The following is a 16,676-nucleotide window of genomic DNA, read 5'->3' as shown; positions in this document are numbered from 1 at the left end:
CCTTGTGACTAGGGGTGCATCGGCCAGTCATTTCAGTCAGTTGACCCATGGCACCTGGGTTTGTCCCGTGACCTCCTGTCAGCCAGCGGTCGTTCGACACTTCACGTGGCCTTAACGTGCACATAGCCTGGCACTAGCGCCGTGGTGACGTACCCGCCACTTAGTGGTGAATGGCGATTGTTGTTGTCTCCTTCTATATGTCCGTTTATGACCTCTGATTAGCACGGTTGGCTATGTACGGTGGAAAATAAGTTGAACATACATACGTGTCTTGGCCGTGTAAATGTGAACTCACGTGGTGCAGACAGCTTGAGCTTCTCAATGACTCCACTCAGCCAGCTCACGTCACCCACAGTCAAGTCACTCGGAAGAGCAGGTGGTGAGGGGTGCTCAGTCCTAAGCACACGGGGGAGGGAGAGAGGACTTGACACTATCACGTGTCAACACGTAGACAACAAACAGTGCAGACACAGCACTGATACAGCACAGGGTAGATGAGTAGAATAAAATCACTTTAGGGTAGAATCCTGCAGGAGGTGGGCAGGGTAATGTTCAATATTAAGCTTATTTTGATTTGTACCAAGGTTGTCCCGCTTAGCCAGTTGCCCGGCTATCTTATGAAGGAGATCCGTGGTGCGTGAGCACAGCAACAATGAAACAAAAGCGTCAATGTTGCAGAGAACGAGTACAGGGTCCTTAAGAAATATTGCTCAACTATGGACAGAGGAAGATGGATGCATTGAAGCATACAATATAATTTTTCACAGACACGGGGAGACAGAGAAAAGACACGGAAACCCTTGTGCTCAGCCACTGTGTTGCTAAACTCTGCAATAATACCCCCTTGACTTTAGGTGCTAAAAACATTTTAAAGTAAAGATCCTACACAACGGACTGTGCCACCATAGGGTACAAGTTAGATATACAGTAGCAGAAACCAATAGTAGTAGAGACCAACAAAGGAGGTGGAACAAAGACATGGACACAGGAGACACACAAAGACCTCGAGAGAGAGAGACAGACATGGAGATAGACACAGCAACACTCGCCGATTCTTTACTGAATTCTTCAAATCCCTCTCCTACTAACGCATTCATATGGTGAGCAAACCCAGCCTCAGCCTGTGTTCGTGAACTAAGGTACCTCTCTGTCTTCTTCATATGACCCTGTGAAAGAAAAAATGGACAGAGATTGATCAATAATATAAGATAAATTTAACCATAGATGGACAGGAGTGATCAGAGTGTATTATTGTATTAATGTACAACACGATGAGAATAGGAACCAGAGCAAGAGCATTCATGGGATGATGACCAAAATAAGGAAATGGCGAGGGTAGTGAAAGAGATCTTGGAAAAGAAACAATTTGATGAAAATCAAAATGTGTTTATGGGATGAAGATGCACACAGACTCTCTTTGTAGATTAGTCACTTCCTTTGTTATCAGTACGTGTATTGTAAGTGTAATGATACGTGTTCGTTTGTCATTAGACCTAAAATAATATCATTTTATCAGCACCAAGGCTCCGACAATGCTATGCAGGAGGGCATTTGGCACAGTTTGGCTCCCACTATTGCAGAGTGAGGTCGTGTCGCTACTGTTCTCTGCGGTGGCTACAATGTTTTAAAAACCAATGCGCTATGCCTCTCTGAATAAATATTACGCTAAATTCTAGCGTGTTCCAATATTCAACGGTGAATGGGAGCCACGCTGCAACTTGCAGATGTCTGAGAATTGGAAAGGGTTAACCACCGTATTGTAGGACACCACATTTCTCTTATTTACTCACACTAAACGTCCATGAAATATACTTGCTTGGTCTCTATTCCCAGGTTCCTATAACCGTGTGTTCGTTTTTATTTGCTCTACTATCGAAGCTGTCAGTAGCCAGTCACTGTTTGTTCCAAGTCTTGGGGCCTGTGCTCGGCAACCATTGTTGAACTCACATAGATGTGTTCATATACATTAACCCTTTAGCCAGGAGTTTCTCTACTGCTGAGGGCTCTGTCAAACTGGGACACTCGCCCAGGCTCCACAAGCGCTCTACCTGCAGAAACGTGAGCGAGTCCCTCTCCTCCTGCAGAGCGCGCAGGCGCGTGGCTGCTGCCTGGAGCTCGTTGATCTCGCGCTCGTAATGAGTGATGTTCTCCTCGATCCGGGACAGCAGCTCGCGCCCCTTCACGTCCACACGGTCCAGAGCTGCCCTCTCGTCCTCATTCAGCGTCGCCCTCATGCGGGTGAACTCACCTGCGATGCGAACCTTGGTCTGGGCCATGGAATTCTGCAAAGGGTGTGTGATGAATTCTATCAATTTACTTTTTCAGAGCCCTATTACCAGGTGGGATAGTGGAGGTAGGTCCACAAACTAAACCAAGGCATATTTAATAGTCGGCCCAGGTTTATCTAAACCGTGCAGTATGGCGTAATGAAGAGCAACCCAATACGGCCACATTCTGTTACAAATCAATTCCTACCACCCGAACACCGAAGCCAACTCCCAAGCTGTGCAAGTCAAACCTGGGAAGTTGTCAACCATAATGAGGAGGGAGTTGACCAGCGCAACTAAGTATGGCCACACTAGCCTCAATGATTAACACGATGTTGGGAAGCCTTCATCCAGGTGTTTTGATCATTATCTGCAAACTATTAATATAATCGATAAGCACACAAGTCGCCTACTTCATAGATCTGTCTTTCCACCTAAACAATACAAGTATGTTGTGCACAATCTGTCAGCCCCATGGCTATTTGGTAATGCATAATTTTAGCAGAATTGCTTCAGTAGAAGCAAACTCTGGACCTGTTTTGACATGGAGTGTCTCATTAGCAGAGTCAGGCTCGCATGAATCAATGCTGCTGACCTGCCAAAAATGATATGCAATGACCATATTTTCATATGGATCCTAATCAGATGCAAAATTATATGATGCATGAACCTCTCTAGTTTCCAGTACTGAATCAATACTTCTTAATGCATGTACTCTCAGTTAGTGGGGCTGATGGGATTTTTTAAGTTTCTTACATGCATCATTTTTACGTAGAGACAGATATATGAAGATGTAATGTCTGCTTATCCGGTTGTATTAATATTCTCCATAACATGGTTATTTTGTGTCAATTATTAATACCATCAGGTGACTTGGTGCCCTCTTTCAAAGCAGCATTTGCGTTACATTGGAAATCTATGCAGGTGACAACAAAAATAACAAGCGTATAGCAATAGAGTTGAAGACGTAAAATGTAGACGCAATTAGGTAATTATCCTTACCATTAACATGTACGACACCGATACTCAATCACGAATACATGATACATTCATACGAACTTAAATGCAATAAAACAGGTTTTAAATCTGCATGACTTATACATTGTTTTTGCTTCATAGTGGTTCCTGCATTCACTGTTGTGACGAACGTTGTGTACAAATTGACAGTGGACATTAATAATTGTGTTTTATTGTTTTCTGGGAGAGAGTTAATGAGTGTGAGAGAGATCAGCTTACGGTTAGAGAGTACATAGATCAGGGGGAGGTGCTTAGACGTGCAGAGCCAGGCACTCCATATGTAGCGTCGGATCGTGTACGCGCGTGTGTAGCGCTGTGGATGGGCTGCACTAATCCGCAATGGCGGACAATGCCCATCAGGGGGGTACCGCGAACTGGCGGGAAAAGCTGTTACGATCCACAGCCCGGGAGGGAGGGGGCTACGGGGTGTTCCAGGATCCCCCGGGACCCCCACCCTCCTGGAACTCAAGGGGGCGTAAACAGAGGATGACACACCGGAGAGGTGTATAAAAGCCGGACCTGACGTCACATCTGGGTTGGGCGGCGACCAATCTGTGGCCGCCTCGTCATCACCAGTGCGACCGCTGCCCGTGGCCTCCATCTTGCTGCGACATCATCAGCAGCGGGGGCCGCGGAGCTCTTAGCCGGCCAGCTGCAGCCCGTACAGCAACGCTTGCTGCCGCTACAAGTATTTTCAGCTGCCAGTGGCGACTGGGCTGCGGTCCAGCGTCGGTTCGACTCCCACAGGGAGATGACCGGGTGGTCGGAGGCAGAGGCGCTCCGTGCCCTCCCGGCCTTGCTGGACACTGACGCCTTGGCGTCATTCATCACGCTGCCGCTGCGGGAATGCTCCACTTTACAAGGTGCCTTTTGTCACACACAGGCCATTTATGGTCCACCGTCCGACACCCGTCACCATTTGGACATTCGGACCCATACCACCGCGGAGCTCGCCCTGGCCTACCGCAGCGCGCTGCTGGCCCTGGCGCGGGCCGAATACCCGCGCATGGACCAGGAAGGCATCGACTCCCTCGTCCTGCAGAAGCTGCTGTGCCTAGCTCGTGAGCTCCGTGTCATCCTCCCAGCGCCTGACGATGACGACTTCTCCTCCCTGCGAGCTGCGCGAAGTATTCACGTGCACCTCCTGCTGCAGCGGGATGCAACCATCGCCGCCTGTGCCGGTGCCATCGACACTGGCGACTCAGAGGAGGACCAGCATCCTGCGCGGGCCTTTGCGTCTGCCTCGACGGGTGGCTGGCGATCAAGCAGCAGTCGACCACGCGAGGACATGCGCCGCCCCGAACGGGGGACCCCGCCCTCGGACAGCTCATCGGTGGTCTGTTACAACTGTGGCCTGCAGGGCCAGGTCTCCTCCGACTGCCGGGCTCCCCGTCGCGGCAACGCAGGACCTCGGGCTCAGGACCGGCGACCACCCTCGACCCCGCGACAGGCTCAGGCAAGTCGCGGCACCTCATACTCTCGGCCCCCATACGACACACATGCAATCCATCACCTTCCGTGGGTTGGGCGTGCGACGGACGGGGGGAGCTGATAAAGGGGAGTAACGATCGGGCACTGGGACCGGGTCAGTGGTCCCAGTTGGCTGAGGAAAATCCTGAACAGCGTGCATGGAGACCAGCTAGAGAGCACACAATTACTGCTGCAGGACGGGCTAAGAAAACACTGTTTTAGTTCCTGCAGAGGGCTTTTCGGCTCTTTGCACCTCCCCTCCCTCCATGTGTACAGTTATTACTATAGAGTCTGTAGTTACCACTGTATAGTCAGTAGATATTATTATAGATTCAGTAGACACTACTATAGAGTCAGATACTACAATAAAGTCAGTAGATACCTCTATAGTCAGTAGACAATACTATAGAGTCAGATATCACTATAGAGTCAGTAGATACTACTATGGAGTCAGTAGATACTACTGTAGAGAGTCAAAATATACTTCTATAGTTAGATACTGCTATAGAATCAGATACTACAATAGAGTCAATAGATACCACTGCAGAGTCACTAGATACTACTGACTATTTATGTAGGGTGTGTAGGTATATATGCCTACAAATAAAAATTGTGTGGCGGGGGGGTAAACTTATTTTTGGAGGGGGGGTGGACAATTTTTTGAAACCTTTTAGATCAACTATATTTTTATTTAGGCCTTCTGTAAGGCTCTTATAATTTTGTTGACAAACAAATGGACAGACAAACGGAACGATGGGCTTTTATAACACTATGTAACACAATTTTTGTTCCTGGGTAGTAAGTATTATTTAGTAATTACTTATGCCTAAAAAGTATAGAAAATGGCTATTATTCCCCATAAACTATGCTTTTGTGACCAGGACAGTGATATTTAGAAAATTACCTATTTTCAATGAGAAAACGGGTGAATTTGTGTCTTTTTGTTCACAAAGTAAGAAAACAACAACAACAACATATGAATAAAAATTAACATGTATTTATACTAAAGTAATACAAAAAATACTACTAAAGATTTAGAAGTGAGAAGTTTTTCGAGATTTACGATTATACTGTAAATCGCTTTCACGAATCAGCCCCCAAATGTAGTCTCCCATCACGTTCTCATTATACTGTCCATGGTAGCGGCGTTCAAAGTCCAGTATATCATGGTGAAAGCACTCGCCTTGCTCCTCCGAGTACGCTCCCATGTTCTCCTTGAATTTATCAAGATGAGCATCAAGGATATGGACTTTGAGGGACATCCTACAGCCCATGGTGCTGTAGTTTTTTTACCAGAGTCTCAACCAGCTCAACAAAGTTTTCAGCCTTGTGATTGTCCAGGAAGCCCCGAACCACTGCGATTAATTTGTTCCAAGCTGCATTATCCTTACTAGTGAGCTTCTTGGGGAATTCATTGCACTCCGGGATCTTCTTTATCTGTGGTCTGACGAAGACACCGGCTTTGACCTTTGTCTCAGACAGCTTAGGGAAGAAGTCTTGAAGGTACTTGAAGGCTGCCGACTCCTTATCAACAGCTCTGACAAATTGTTTCATAAGGCCCAATTTGATGTGCAGTGGTGGCATCAGCACCTTCTGAAGGGTCCACCAGTGGCTCCCACTTGACGTTGTTCCTCCCCACAGAGAACTCGGTCCACTGTGGCCAGTCCCGCCTGTGGTAGTGCGCCTTGGTGTCCTTGCTGTCCCAAAGGCAAAGATAGCAGGGAAACTTGGTAAAACCGCCTTGGAGACGCATCAGGAATGCCACCATTTTGAAGTCTCCGATGACCTCCCAGCCCTACTCATCATACTTCAAGGCGTCCAGCAAGGTCTTGATGCTGTTGTAATCCGCTTTGATGTGCACCGAGTGAGCCAGGGGAAGAGATGGGTACTTGGAGCAGCACGGCTTTGAGGCTCCTGGATGAGCTGTTAATGAAGAGTTGCCACTCATTCTGGTTACAGGCGATTCTGATAAGCTTGAACAGACTGGTCACATTGTGGCAGAATCAGAGCCCATCTTGACGAGTGAAGAAGCTGCAAAAAGGTTGGTGACGCTTTCTCTAATCTGCGACTTGCACAATTTCATCCAACAAGTTGATCAGGCATATCTCTTCAGGTCGCATCTGGTGTTTGTCAAATTTAACTGCTGATTTCATATTTTTATCCAAATCTTTATTTGTTTCGTTAATTCCTTGTTTTTTTTATTTAATACAAGTGTTGCTCCATATCGTTTTATTTTATAGGGCGCTATAGTGGCAAGATGTTAACTACCTTGCCTGGTAAACAGGAGGTCGTGGGTTCGATCCCGATCCAAACCCTGATGCCTGTATTTTTGGAGTTTGCATGTCTCTTGATCCCCTCCAGGTCTTCCGGTTTTTTTCCACATTTAGAATCAACATGCATTTAGAGTATTTGGCTGCTATACATTTTCACATGATGGATGATAAACCGCTTCATTGAGCTATCATTTGTAGCCAGGTCGCTTCTGAAAAAGAGCTAATAGCTCAGTGGGCCTTAGCTGGTAAAATAAAAAGTTTAGTTTTTTATCTCACCCATTGCAAGTCATTCGAGTTATCCTGTGAAATGCTTTGCAGTCACACAATATATGAATGTTTTTATATAAATTAGCATTTTTAGTTGCATTTCAAGCAACTATAGCCATACTAATTAGATATCCTGCATAGTTACTACACATTGACTCAAGACTAGCAAAGTTAACTTGAATCTATGGAGTTGTCCTCACAGGGAGTCACAGACTCCACGCAGGGTGGAGGTCACAGGGTCACAGAGCCCATGCGTGGCACCTGCACGTCCTTGCGAGTGGCCTTCATCCGTCCCACGAATGCCTCCGCCTCCCTCCTCTTCTCCTCCACCGCTCGGGTCTCCTCAACGACTCCACTCTGCAAAAGACGAAGGCACCAGAGGAGACTCCTATCCCTGAGCGGCCCCCTCTCAGCCTCACTCGGCATGGAGCCCTCCACAGTGATCGCTCTATTATGCCCACCAGAAGCGGTCAGGCAGTCAGCCCAGACTGACTGAAAATAAGATAAACTCCTTAATTTTTTTTTAAGACAACGGTTTTATTTTAAAGTGCACTAAAAAGTAACAAATTATTTTCTTTCAGCCATCACCAGCTGATCGGAATATTTTTGGACATTTGTAACTAAAACATAAAACCGTGGGGCACTCCTTGAATATTTTTTATGCATAATGAGCTGCTTTAAAATTTAGGATTTTGATCAAAGTTTATTTGTGTGATACAATGTATGCCAAAATTATAGTCAATCATTAGTAGTAGAAGGCAAAATGTCATTTAAGTTTGCCATGAAGTGTAGAACACTTGCAAGTGTTTTGAGTATAATAACTAAATCTGTATTACTAGCTCTTTCTGCTCGTATCCGTGTTGAACTGTTTTTTCAAGTGTAGTTGACTGAAAAGTGATTAAAAGCATACCAAAACCCATTGTTTTTTTCTCACCTTCCAATGGCAACTTCTGTTCTTGGTGACAGTATATTAGTGGAAGGGAAGAGAAGTGCATAAATGACATGTACATTTAATATCTGGATATAGATAATAAAATATATCTTTGGGTATCCCCTAATATAATAAAAGCATAGTAGATTTGTAAAAAATATATTTCGAAGATATTTGTCAAGTGTTTGAAATTGTAAATATTGTATCTATTATTTATGCATTTTTTTATTTCCCTATGATAATCAAGTGGACATGTGTGTTTCAATTGCTTCAATTACTTATGTTGTTAAGTTCTAACTTTTGATAAGTAAAAATTGCTCGTCAAGATTTGCAGATGAATGGTGAACTTTCTATTATAATTTCATACTAGCCTTTTTATTATTGATACGTGATATTCCATATCATGCATATTCTACATTGCCTCGGACCTTACAGCTCACCTTGTTATTGTCAAAGCAGATACCACTCCCTTCATATTGTGAGACTTCAGTTGACAAAGGAATGCTAGAAGCTAGTTCATATTATACTTGTTTCCAACTCTTCACAACCTAAATACTAGAATTTTAGCATGGAATTGGTTATATGATTCCAAACGTACTACTAACACATAAAGCCATCTCAAGCAACTATGTAGCATCATGACATTGTTGATAGTAGATAGAGATATCCGCGCTATATTATTAGAAATTTCGATTTAAAGCTTTCGTGACTGCAGGGATTCATATTCTTGGTTCTTTCGGTAAAGTCACATAGAAGGGAAATAATAAAATAATAAAAATAAAACAATAAAATTCTCACAACTTTTCGATTGCAACACAAGCAATCATCAAGTGTGAAAACCACAGCAATAAATTTTGAACAAAAGTGGCGTTTTTTTCCTAACGGTAGCACCACGGACAGCAACTAGCGGTTGTTCAGACGGACGAGTCCATCTATGCTCGGAAAAGAGGAGGGGGAGAGAGAGGAAGAATTGAATGCGGTCTGAAAGCCACTGTAAGCGTGAACACAATCAATTAAGACCCGAAATGGTTTATCACATCTTTCCAATGATTGCTAAGCCAGAATCCATCTTCTCGGTTGAAACACAGAGACAATTTCATTCTATTAATTTCTGCTAACGCTTCATTATTGCATGAAGTGTTTCCGGTCAGTTTTCAGTTGTCCAAATCTTAAATTTAAAGTCCATCCGGCGAGCAAACACGACTTAAGGCCACATATGCCTGACCTGCTTCGAAGAGCTTTGATCCCAAGTACACGACTGCATGATGCACTGTACATCCTTGCATTTTGTGCACTGTCGATGTCCATGATAGAATTAGTGGCAGCATTCTTCGTTCAGCTGTACCATAGCCACGATTAGCAGGGAACTGAACTGATTTGGGCTTAATGTCGTGTGTGCCGTCCTTGCCAAAGTCTATTTCAACTTGTGCAATTGTGCACGACTAGGAATAGGCCAAGTTATTTTTGTGATATATCCAATTGCACCAGTTACAAGTCCTTTAGAGCATCAATGTTGGATCTTAACATGACTTTGTCTCCTATAAATATTATACATACACGTGGCAAGCCTCCAGTCTTATTTATGTCCTGTGGAATTATTGTGGTCATTTGGATATTTTCAATATTTCTCGTGGCATCCAGTAATTGATCTTGTGCTGTTATTGTGTACATAGGTGTTAAGAGCTCTGAAGTATTGAAGCACTGCTTCATTATGAGCATTCACTTGATTATTCGTTGGATAGATTCGCAGAGCTTTATGGCAAACTGTCCAAACACTTCATGATTATTTGTCAAGAATCTCATAAGTGCGTTTAATCGAATCATGAAGTGTCGAGTGACTATGACAGGATACTGTTCAATCAATCGTTGTGTGGCGGGTCTTTCATCAGCTATTACGAGTGCCTTGCGCATATCAAGCCAATTCAAATCATTGCAACTGAATGTCACGAAGTATGTCGGTGGTCCTATTGAACGTATTTGTCCAAACAATCCATTAAGCGCTGTTTGCCAATATGCAGCGGATCCTCGACTCGTTGAAAAGGCTTTCATACAAAAATGTATAGCTTTAAACGAACCAAGTAATTCATTAATTGATGGAGAATTTTATTCAGGCATGCATTGTGTTTGGATCTGAGTGTGTGTGCAAAATTTAGGATCGATTGGACAATGGGAACTGGACGACATTTTTATGAGATTTGACCACGACATACAAACAACTCTGGACTCGTACGTTGGTATTAATATATATTTTTCACAAAACCTGTTCGCAAAGCACTCGTCAAATAAGGCTTGCATACAAAATATTAATTGCTTTAAACGAGGCAAATAATGTATTAATTGATGCCGATTTTTATTGAGGAATGCATTGTCTCTGGAATTGAATATGTGTGCAAAATTTGGGATCGATTTCAGAACGGGAACTGGACAACATTTTGATTACAATATTTGACCAGGACATACAAATAGAAGAATTAAGTGTAATCACCTTTTTTACTTTTTAGTGCACTTTTAAATACAAACGTTGTTTAAAAAAGAAAAATGTAAGGAGTTTTTTTTTCACAACTTCGTTTAACTCACCGTCGATAAGTACGTCAATGATGCGACGCCTGCTCCCACATCAACGCTTACTTGAAATAATTGGTTATTTCATAGAGGAATCTTCAAAGTACAGTACTACTTTTTTTTGTGTGGCGTGATGGTGGCCATAACCCGTTCACACAGAGCAGGTGCGCCTGAGACACGCGGCGCCTGCTTTTTGTGCAAGGCGATTCGACAGTTTAGAGACCGCGGCGTTTTTTAATCTTACATAAATATATAAATAATAAGCCGTCCAAACAAAAATTGTAATGTCTTAAACGGAGCCAATTATTTCATTAATTGGTGCCGATTTTCATACAGGCATGCATTGTCTCCGGATCTGAGTACGTGTGAAAAATTTTGAATTTATTGGACAACAGGAAGTAGACTAACTTTTGATCACAAGATTTGACCACGACAAACACAAGTGAAGTTAAATAAAACCATTGAAAAAGGCAAAGGACCATGGAGAGAGAATCAACCCACGGTGATATTTGTTTCATGAGATTTTTACATTATCCCCAGTAACACTGATGCTTTACATCCCATGTTATTATGCCCAGTGACAGCTTTAATCGGCTCTTGTTGTGGTATCGTTTGTCTGCACCCGAGTGGCTCTCACTCCATGAGGGCCTCACCTTCCGTGTCTCGTGTTCAACCTTGAGTGTGATGACCCGATGTCCTATGTGGTCTCCTGCGATGGTGCAGTCCCTGCACACGAGCCTCTCGTGTGCAGCGTCTGCAACTTCCTGCTTGCAGAAGAACCTGTAAGGGTCACCATGCTGCTTGCATCTTCGTTCCTCCAGATTCACAATGGGAGCCACAAGGTCGTGGCCCTTCAACCCGAGATTCTCCACGTGAGGCTTTACGTGTATCACACAGTAGGACATCTCACATTTCAGGCAGGTCTTCACTGCGGGAGTCTTCCTGTCATTACAGACGTCACACAGAACAGAGGAGGCCATCTTCTCTGCAACTCTGAGCTGTTCCACCAGGTTGGCGAGCGCCACGTTCCTCTTCAGCTGGGGTCGCTCAGGGAAGGCCGCTCGGCACTGCGGGCAGCTGAAGCTGCTCGCTCTCTCCCAGGCACCGTCCAGACACCGGAGGCAGAACGAGTGTCCGCAGCTCAGCGTGGAGGGGCAGTCAAACGTGCGCAGGCAGATGGGGCAGCTCAGCTCACTGTCGACACAATCACTGGGAGACGCGCTCGCCATGGCCCATGGCTTCACTCGGACTCAGTCGCTCGCCGCGGCTCACGGAGGAGCTATCGCAGCAGCAGCTGCTCACACAGCGGAGACGAACAAGGAAATGAACTGACTTCACCTGCAGTGAAGTTATAAATACCTCGAGACACGCCCTGGAATGTTCCACACGGCGGCCGTGCTCACCTGTGTAGACGTGGCGGTACAGTCACGCACTGTGTAATAGCTAAAACTGACTTTTGTGTTAAGTTTGTTGTCCTTCCCCTGCACTTCTAATATGCACTGTTGGCTACGTGCGGTGTGGAAGAAGTTCAACACACATAGCTTTGACCGGTCTCAAGTGATATCATATTTGTACAAACAAAACCCAGCAGCAGCCACCCGGGACACAGCGATAATGGTTTGTCCCACAGGCTGATTGACCGGCTAGGGTCAGGCTGTGTGCATTGCACAATGGAACCGCACCTTGTACAAAAATTCTGATGTAAAGGTGAACTTGTTTTTTTCAATCTGTGTCTTTATCCATTTTTTTCTTGAAAGGCCTTTTTAAAGTTCGCAGTCTGTAATCGTCTTGCACCTTTATCAACTAATATTTTAACTACTGGCTTCATGTATCCTCTGTTCATCTGTCAATATTTGTTTAGTTTTTTATTCTTACTACACCGTATTATGCTGAGTGGACGGTGGTTGTATGTATGTTGAACTTCTTTTTCACCGTACGTAGTCAGCCGTGCTAATCGAAGGTGTGTGGGTGAGTGTGTAGGTCAGTGAGTGATTTAGTGTGTGGGTGATGGTTGGGTGAGTGGGTGTGTGGGTGAGTATGTATGTTGAACATATTTCGCAGCGTACGTAGCCACTCGTACTAATCTAAGGTGCGAGTGAGTGGGTGGTGGAGTTTGAGTGAGTAAGTGGGGGGGTTATTTGGTGAGAGGGGAGACAGACGAGCAGGAGGATGGCGTAAGGGTGGGCGAGCAGGCGGTGAGGGAGGGCTGGAGGAAGGGTGGCTGGGAGGGGCGTGCGGTTGAGTGGTTGGGTCACTGGGTGGGTGGCCTCACGCATTTCCACAGCGAACAGCCCCTGGCTAAACAAACATCGTGGTTCATTTAAGCTCATTATCTGTATGAATTTCACCGTCCATTTTGCTATTATGCGTAAAAATCGAGGATTTATATCTTCATAACCTAACAAATGTATATTCATCACCTATTGTTAATGTTAATATTTTACATCCTGGACTCGCCGAGTTTGGCCGATTCTATCAAAATATTTAATTATATTTTACCAGGTAAGGCCCACTGAGGTTTATAGCTCTTTTCAGAAGCGACCTGGCCACAATTGATAGCTCAACGACGTGGCTTATTGCGTGGACATTTCTAGCAGCCAAACACTCTAAACGCACTTTTCTAAGTGTGAAGGGAATAATCGGAGGATCCGGAGAAAAATGCACGCGATTACGGGGAGAGAGACAAGCAAACTCTAATTGCATGTGTAGTGGTGATACACGCTGGGGTAGCGATCGGGTGCCAGCGCGTCGTGATTGGCTGTGTGTGTGGTGACGCGCGCTGACGGTGAGGGATCAGGGGTCAGCGCGGGGTCGTGGGTTGTGTGGTGCTGATTGGCTGTGTGCCGGTGACGCGCTGGAGAGGGAGTGATCGGGTGGCAGCGCGGCGTGATTGGTTGGGGAGTGGAAACACGCGCTGGGGGAAAACGGATCGTAGAGATAGCGCGTCGTGATTGGTTCACTAAGGAGCGATGCTCACGTCGAGGTCCGCATCCGCTCCGTCTCCCGGGAGGAGGGACTATATAAGGTGATGCACACAAGCGTACGGGGAGAGTGTAACCAGCGAAGACTGAAGACGGAGAGGAAGAGATAGGGCCCTGCGGTACCCAGTCCCGCTGTCCTGTGGGGACCGGGACTCTGTGTAACCCAGAGGCGGAGTGTAGGGTGAGCATGCAGTGTGAGCATGCAGAGTGTGTAGCCAGAGGCATAGGGTCTACACGAGACGAGTGATGTGTGTGTAGCCAGAGGCATAGGGTCTACACGAGACGAGTGATGTGTGTGTAGCCAGAGGCATAGGGTCTACACGAGACGAGTGATGTGTGTGTAGCCAGAGGCATAGGGTCTACACGAGACGAGTGAAGAGTGTAGCCAGAGGCAGAGAGTCTACACGAGCTAAGTGAAGAGTGTAGCCAGAGGCAGAGAGTCTACACGAGCTAAGTGAAGAGTGTAGCCAGAGGCAGAGAGTCTACACGAGCTAAGTGAAGAGTGTAGCCAGAGGCAGAGAGTCTACACGAGCTAAGTAAAGAGTGTAGCCAGAGGCAGAGAGTCTACACGAGCTAAGTGAAGTGTGCAGTCGGAAGAATAGAGACCACACGTTGTATTGTGACAAGTCAAGATTTAATAAAAAGTGTGTTACCCGTCAAGGAGTTTCCTGCTGTCATTTCCAATACTTCAACTGGTGTCAGAAGTGAAACTGTCTTCCAAGCATGGATACAAGGAAGACCAGTCGGACCCACGGGATTGACCGCGAGGACAACCTTGACGACCCGGGCCAGCTGCCATCGGGGGGCGAGGACGAAGAATGGCCCACGCTGCAAGATCCGCCGACGGCGCCGGATGAGCGACTGGGGACCGAGGCCGTGCTCCGCGAGGCGCACTCCCGTCTGGCGGAGCTGCTGCTCGCCGCCGCGTCCATCCTGGCGGAAATCAGCTCGTCGGCTGGAGCGGGGACGGCGGCGGACATTCTACAGGGTCGCCCCGCAGATTCCCGCCATTTCATCTGCGTCGACTTTTGGCGGGAACGGCGACCGCCACGTGGCGGCGGTTCTCCAAGCGCGCCCTCTTACGTCATCAACGCGCGCTGCGGACCGCCATCAGACACCCGCCACTGGGGCCGCCATCTTACACACCGACGGGGCGGCGGGAAGGAACCACGAGGCAGAGGACGACTTCATTTTTCAACAGCGCCTTCCCGCATTGTCAGCCTTCAAGGCGGAAGGCGGGGACTGGGGCCAATTTCAGCGCAGGTTTTTGGCGCATCAGGAGATGTCCGCCTGGTCCGATGTTACGGCGCTGCGGGCACTGCCTGCCATGTTGGACGACAACGCGCTCGCGGCCTTCATGTCAGCATGGAGGTTGGACCGCTCCACGCTTAAGGCAGCGCTGGGTCTCATGGCCAAGGTCTACGGACCTCCCTCGTCGTGTCGCCATCATTTTTATGCAAGGCGGAAGGCGGACACGGAGACCGCGCTCGCCTATCGCACGGCGTTGCTGGCTCTCGCCGATGCTGCATTCCCTCGTATGGACGAGGAGGGCCAGGATGCGATGGTTTTGGAGCAGCTGCTTAAGTTGGCGCAGGACCTGGGGGTCCCCATCAACACGGCCGACGAGATCGATATTTCTTCCTTGCGGGTCGCTACGAGTATACAAGCGCACGAGGTCCTTCAACGCAAACAGGGGGTCGTCTGCAACGCTGCCGTGGCCTCAGCTCCGGGTCCGGTGATCACCGAACCCCAAGTCGTCAGTCCACGAGAGGAGGCGTTCACCGCGGGACGACCAGGGGACTGGAGGTCGGGGGGTCGGTCGCCTCTACGATCGGCCCGCAAGCTGGAGCAACCGAGATCACCGACGACCCTCATCACGTGTTATAACTGCGGCCTCCGGGGCCACGTGGCGTCCGGTTGCCGCGCTCCACGTCAGCGCGCCATGGGATCTCGGCTGGACGACGACCAAGGCCCCAAGTCATCCCTACAAACCCCGACAAGTCGCGGCACCTCACATGCTCGGCCCACACACTCGACACGCATGGGCCGTCGCGGGGCGACGGAGGAGGGCCGGTTAGGGTTCGGGGATTCGGTTCAGCGAGGGGGGTTCGGCCGGGACCGGGGAGACATTGAATGGTCGGAGTTGGGGCACAGAATTGTGGCTGCTTCAGCGGGTTCATCCGTCGTTACGGGATCTATTGATGGGGTCGAGGTCAGGGTATTGGTGGACACGGGGGCGTCGGCGACTATTATATCGGACCTCATTTACAACATTCTCCCCGTCCAATGCCGTCCGCTGCTCCCAGTGGATGTGCCATTTTACGCCGCTAATGGGGGATCGTTGGGCATTATCGGTCAGATTAGGGCGTCCATTTGCATTGGAGATATCAAATTGTCGGGACCCGTTTTCGTTTCGTCTTCTTTGGCGGTTCCTTGTCTATTGGGCACTGATTTTTTGGCTAAGATGCTCATTAAAATTCTCATCGATCAGCGTTGCATTGAACTACCATCGGGTCGCCGTATTTCATTTTTGACGAACCCTACTGAGATTCGGACGGCGTGCGCTACGATACAAGCGTTGGCGACACAGACCGTGCACGTGCCCCCGGGTTCACAGATGTTAATTCCCCTCCGGTTGCGGAAACCATGGGTGGGGGGGACTTCGGAACAAGGCATGCTTTTGGGTCCTTCTAACAGGGCTGTCGGGGGGGTCGATTTGTCGGTGGCTCACACTTTGGTTCGGGCTGACAAGGATCCGTTTGTGATGGTTTTAAACGCTGGGTCGCGGCCAGCCGTCATTCAGCAGGGCACCGTGCTGGCTCACGCGGCGCGGGTCCCTGCGGATGAGCGGCTGGTTGCGCACGTTGATCCGAGCCCCACGAAGAACATTGAACCGAGGGAGGACCTT

General features: G+C 47.5%; 1 protein-coding gene across 2 annotated transcripts in view; it reads right to left on the bottom strand.

Annotated features, from left to right (window-relative positions):
- Positions 1-16,676, bottom strand: part of LOC144733065 (zinc-binding protein A33-like) — a 92,804-nt gene that overhangs the window by 15,019 nt on the left and 61,109 nt on the right. Inside the window, exons 1-5 of one of the 2 annotated variants that reach the window (XM_078614802.1) lie at positions 11,441-12,092; positions 7,556-7,651; positions 2,049-2,282; positions 1,144-1,166; positions 296-396 (exon numbers count right to left, since the gene is read on the bottom strand). The exons of the other annotated variant lie outside the window; for it this stretch is intronic. Coding sequence (XP_078470928.1) covers positions 296-396; positions 1,144-1,166; positions 2,049-2,282; positions 7,556-7,651; positions 11,441-12,016 — 1,030 coding nt within the window. The 5' untranslated portion in view covers positions 12,017-12,092. Of the gene's footprint in view, positions 1-295; positions 397-1,143; positions 1,167-2,048; positions 2,283-7,555; positions 7,652-11,440; positions 12,093-16,676 lie in introns of those variants that run through there. 2 annotated transcript variants of the gene reach the window in all.

This window comes from Lampetra planeri, chromosome 45 (genome assembly GCF_965212315.1).
Source record: "Lampetra planeri chromosome 45, kcLamPlan1.2.h2, whole genome shotgun sequence".
In the NCBI taxonomy this organism is placed as follows: domain Eukaryota; kingdom Metazoa; phylum Chordata; class Hyperoartia; order Petromyzontiformes; family Petromyzontidae; genus Lampetra; species Lampetra planeri.
Note: the sequence above shows the minus strand (reverse complement) of the source record. Positions and strands in the feature narration are given on the sequence as shown.